General features: G+C 65.8%; 2 protein-coding genes across 2 annotated transcripts in view; both read right to left on the bottom strand.

The window, feature by feature from the left end:
• The window catches only part of MNEG_11638 (hypothetical protein), a gene marked incomplete at both ends in the record, with an annotated part of 3,576 nt that extends 986 nt beyond the window's left edge, over positions 1 to 2,590 (bottom strand). The window contains 6 exons of the mRNA XM_014039891.1: positions 333 to 497; positions 784 to 828; positions 1,021 to 1,137; positions 1,475 to 1,664; positions 1,996 to 2,156; positions 2,417 to 2,590. Coding sequence (XP_013895345.1) covers positions 333 to 497; positions 784 to 828; positions 1,021 to 1,137; positions 1,475 to 1,664; positions 1,996 to 2,156; positions 2,417 to 2,590 — 852 coding nt within the window. The remainder of the gene's footprint in view (positions 1 to 332; positions 498 to 783; positions 829 to 1,020; positions 1,138 to 1,474; positions 1,665 to 1,995; positions 2,157 to 2,416) is intronic.
• A 1,081-nt stretch (positions 2,591 to 3,671) lies between these two features.
• MNEG_11637 (hypothetical protein) overlaps positions 3,672 to 4,998 on the bottom strand; it is a gene marked incomplete at both ends in the record, with an annotated part of 3,311 nt that continues 1,984 nt past the window's right edge. Inside the window, one exon of the mRNA XM_014039890.1 lies at positions 3,672 to 4,936. Coding sequence (XP_013895344.1) covers positions 3,672 to 4,936 — 1,265 coding nt within the window. The remainder of the gene's footprint in view (positions 4,937 to 4,998) is intronic.

Below are 4,998 nucleotides of genomic sequence, written 5' to 3'. Positions count from 1 at the left end.
GGGGGGGGGGGGGGGGATGTGGGGCAGAGGGTTGGGGGTGGGGGGCGGTGACAGCATATCGCAGCGCCATTTTTTGGCGTGGCAGGTCAATAAAACGGGTGAAAGCACTGGGACAAAGGATCCAGTTGGGATAGTGCACAGCCTTGCCGTGTAACAAGATGTGAGGTGCACGCTGGCAATGTATGTAGTGCACCCCACGCGTCCCTGGAAAATCGGACGAGCGGACTCGTGCATTACGCAAGCCGTCTCCCTCACTGAAACATCAGCACGCACGCACCCTTGCACACGTACACTCCTACCCACACGCACTTCCACGACCACACGCGCCGCACCTTCCCAATGAGGTCCCCCCAGGCCGGCATGGCGTCCATGGTGGCCCACACCGCGGCGCTGGCTGCGGGGCTCTCCTTGTAGGGCCGCCCGTAGGCCAGGGCATCCGCCTCCAGCATGGCGTAGGGGCTGCCAGACATGTTGAAGAGGGTGCCATCAAAGACCGCCTGTGGGGGGGGGGCATGAGTGCGTTTTTGGGGTGGCGTGCTTGTGTAACCGTGATGTTTTACACATTGTGTGGGTGCCAGGGTGTGTGGATGTATGTGAGCGTGAAAGAGAGAGATGGCCCAAGAGATTGAGTGAGAGAGAGACAGACTGTGTGTGCTTGTGCATGCGAGCGAGTGCTTGCATGTGTGGGAGCATGTGTGCGTTTGCGTGTGGACGTGGGTGTCTGTGTTTGTGTGTGATCCACAGGCAGGGGCAGCAAATGCGGGGCGCGGGGGCTGCACTCACGTCGGGCTTTGGCCGCAGGAAGGGGATGGGGTTCTTGTAGGCCGCCTGGCGTGGGATGTGTGAGTGCGCGGGCATCCTCTCAGCGTGTGGGGTGAGGGGCTTCAAATCTGCAACAGCGCAACAGCGCCATGGCTCGGCTCCCTCGGCACGCTGCCTGGGCCTCTGGCGCCCGTGCACGCGCCGTCCCTCCCCCCCCAATGCCACCCAGGCCTGCGCGCGCGCCCCCGCGCCGCCCACCAGCTCTGGCCGCAGCTTGCACGACGTGGCGAGGGGCGTGTTGAGGATTATGAGGCGGTCGATGAGGGCCGGGTTGTCCAGGGCCCACAGCAGCGCGTAGTGGCTGAGGACCGAGCCCTGGCCGGGGACGGGTGACGCGGGGTGACAGGACGCACTTCACACGTGTGTGTGTGTGTGTGTGTGTGTGTGTGTGTGTGTGTGTGTGTGTGTGTGTGTGTGTGTGTGTTTCCAAACACATGCCTGCCCACACGCTTCACAATCACATGCCCGCCCGCGTGCAGATACCCGCAACACACAATGATGTGTGCATGACCCGTTCCATGACCACACACATACACACACTCGCACGCGCACCCGCGCGCGCATGAACGCGCGCGCACACACACGCACACACACGCACATACACGCACATACACGCACATACACGCACACACACATACATACAAGCACCCACCTGCACCACCAGGGCCAGCGGCTTCTTTATGTCCAGGGCCGCCACAAACGCCCCCAGTGCCTCGATGTAGGCCGACTCAGAGTACTTGAACCGGGCCGGGGCGGGCTTGGCGCTGTCGCCGTGGCCGATCCAGTCGGGCGCGACTGCAGACACCCCGGCTCCCCCCAGGAGCGCCAGGGTGTTGCGGTAGCTGCAAAGCGCGTGGCGTCGAGGGGGTTGTGCGGGGGGCAAAGCGTGTGGGCGGTTTGGCGAACGGCCTGCGCGTGGCAGCGGTAGGGCCGCGAGCCTGCCGGGGCCGCTCGCGCCCTGCTGTCCGACTACGAGGGTGACTCGCGCACTGCAGCTGCGCCGGCACCTCGCGCCCACCTCAAGGGCACGCTCGTGCCTGGGCCCCTGGCAGCCACAACAGGCGCAAACCTTTGGAGTGGCGACTGCACATGAACCTATTCAACTACACATGGAGAAACCCACCAAAATGCAGGATAAGACAGAAGCAAAACGAGGCGTTCCCTCTCGCGCACCTGTACCCGCTGGACCCCAGGCCGTGCAGCAGCAGTACGTCAGGCGTCCCCTGCTCCGCGGCGCCCTCAGACACCTCGCTGCGGCGGTACGCCCACTCGTGGCCGCCGGCGGTGAGCGTGAAGCCGGCGACAGGGTTCAGAGCGGAGCGCTTGGCAATCACCTGCGCACGCGAGGCGCGACGCGTCCTCCATCAATCAAGCTGCCGTAGCGCACGCAGCACGACTCGCACGCAAGTCTGCAGGTGGCCTTGTGGTGCTAGGCGCTCGGGGCCCGAGGTAGCCCTGAGGGCGGAAGCGCGCCGCTGCGGCTGGCCGTACCTGTGCTGACCCCGCCGTCAAACGTGCTGGGTGGCATGCAGTTGCCAAGGCGGGCATGTGACCAAAGCCATCATTCACTGCTTCACCCCTCCCCAGAACTCACCAGGCCGGTGTAAGGATCGATTTCAGTGTCTTCCTCAACCTCCGCGGCGCGCGCCACGATGTTGCGGCGCCGCTGCGCCGCTGCCCCCCTGGCCACCACAGCACGCCCATTGGCGCCCGTCGCGCTGCACCGCACGGCTCCGGCCGCGCATCGTGGGTGGGCGTTTAGCTGCATGATGAAGGGAATTATGGATTATTCAATCTCAATTGTGCCCGCAAATGTGCCAGTCCGCGGGAATGTGCTGCGATTCGAGCACCTACGTACACACGATCTTTGAGGATTTGCGACTTGTGTGAATTTTATCGCGGTGCGAGTGTTGAAACACCAGCCACGACCACCTGTGTTCAAGGGCCTTCCGCAGCAATCGCTGTGCAGCGTGGCACCGCAAGCAGAGCACCAACGGGCGCAGGTGTTGACTCATTCAAAGCTGTGTAATGCAAAAGCAGCACGGGGGCCACGCACTTGCGCGAGCGACCTACCCTTATAACATAGGCACCTTGATAGGGGGCTGCGCCGCCAAATACTTCAAGACCAACAGCCGGTCAAACACGTTGGCCGTGGCTGGTCAAACACTTGGGCCTGTGTGTGAAGCGCACCTGGGTCACAGGCGGACCTGCGCCAACATCCGCGATCCTGTATGCTTCAATACAAGGATGATGACACGACTGATCTCTGCGTGGTGTATGCAGTGAATTGACTCGAAACCGTTATTACTAACGCGCAACCCACCCAGATTCTTGAAGAAACCCAACTGTGCACGGGGTGGCATGGAGCCCTTGCACTGCTGGGGTCCTTTGGTGAGAACAGTCAGAAAGAACGCAAAAAGACTGAAAAATGCGTATGGGCGTCAAGATGATCATGCCAAGGGCCACAGCACGCAGAAACCCCCCAAAGCCAGCCCCCCCCTCCCCCCCTGCCAAACGGCACACCCCAGGAGAATTCTGTGCAGCGCTCCAATACCTTGGGCGCACCTGCAGCCTTGCAAACAGTACTTCCGCGAGTGGCCACGTGCGGATGCTCGACTTATTGTCCCACCACCAAATGAAATATTCGGGCGGGCAGGCAGCATCAGCTACCTGGCAACCCATTCATGTATGTACATGGTAACCCATGGTCATAAGAATGCATGCAGTCATAAACATATGAAACCCAACATCCAGACACCCCTTGAAAGAAAAGAAGCCGTACAAAATCCTTGACAGGGGCGGAGGAGCGAGGACTGAGGCCAACCCGTGTGTGCGTCACCAGGCCCCTGTTAAGCCATCGCCGGCGCGGCGCGCCGGGGCCCGGCGGCCGAGGGCGGGGCAGCAGAGGGCAGGGCAGGAGAGGGCGGGGCAGCAGAGGGCGGGGCGGCAGAGGGCGCAACGGCGGGCGGTGCGGCGCCGGGCGGCGGCATGGCCGGCTGCCAGGTGAGCCTGAACCCTGCCCCCACGGGCAGCTGCAACCCTGAGATCCGCAGAACCCCGCGGCCGGCGTCCCAATTCACAGATTGTGGGTCCACGGGCGCCAGGGGCCCGGTGGCGTTGCCGATGGCCACCGAATAGGTCGCGCCGGCTGCATCCGGTTGTTGGGCCGCGCCCCCTGCCGGGGCCGCTGCCGCCGTGGCGTTTGTCGCGGCGGCGCCGCCGTCGCCCCCGTCCTCACCATCCCCCTCCGGCGCCGCCCCGGCCGCCTCGTCACCGCCGCCCCCCGGGTCGCCCTCACCGCCGCCGCCGTCGTTGCCCTCCTCCGTGTCCCCGTCACTACTGTCGTCATCGGTGCCGTCCTGATTCCCGTCACCCGTCAGCGGCGGCAGCCCGGCGATGACGACAGCCTCGTACGTCAACCCCTCCGCCGCGTCCCTGGGCGCCGCCCCCGTTGGCGCCGGCTTCCCGCTGATGCCAGTCGCAGCCCGCGCCGCCGCCGCAGCCGCAGCGGCGGCCGGCGTCGGGCGCGCGGCCTCGGCAGTCAGATCGCCGCTCGAGCCGTCCGAGGATGCGACGGAGGTGTACCAGATCAGCACGCTCCCCGGCCCTGTAACCTCGGGCGACTCGCCATCGTCGAGGTACCAAATCCCGCACGCGGCCAGCGCCCCGCCCGGCAACCGCCGCGCCGTCACCCGGCCGGAGCAGTAGGGCGGCACGCCCTCGTCCCACGCGCGCCGCGCCGCGCCCGAGCCGCGCTCCGGCGCCGGCCGCTGCAGCGCGAGCGCGAGCGTCGCGGGCGTGCGCCGCGCGGCGCGCGTGGTCGGCGCGTGGCGCTGCAGCGGTACGACCCCGCCGCCGCGGACGTGCAGCGGCGGCGCGGCCTCCAGCGGGGCGGCCGCCTCCTGCCTGGCCGGGCCGACCACCGTGATGTTCCCGGCGTCACCGCCGCCGCCGGTGACGCCTGGTGACGCCGCGAGGAGGTCCTCCAGGGGGTACCATCTTCCCACCGGGAAGTAGGCCTGGACAGCGTTCGAGCTGGGGGACAGGGACGGGCTGACTAGGAGGGACCAGCCGAGCAGCCATTGGGAGGATGCGTCGTGCGCGGCACGGTCGCCTGGAGGGGGGATGTATGGGGGGAGGACGGGGGCGGGAGTCAAATGAGGGGATGAAGGACTG

This window comes from Monoraphidium neglectum, assembly GCF_000611645.1.
Source record: "Monoraphidium neglectum strain SAG 48.87 unplaced genomic scaffold scaffold02840, whole genome shotgun sequence".
In the NCBI taxonomy this organism is placed as follows: Eukaryota; Viridiplantae; Chlorophyta; class Chlorophyceae; order Sphaeropleales; family Selenastraceae; genus Monoraphidium; species Monoraphidium neglectum.
This window is presented reverse-complemented; position numbering and strand designations above follow the sequence as displayed.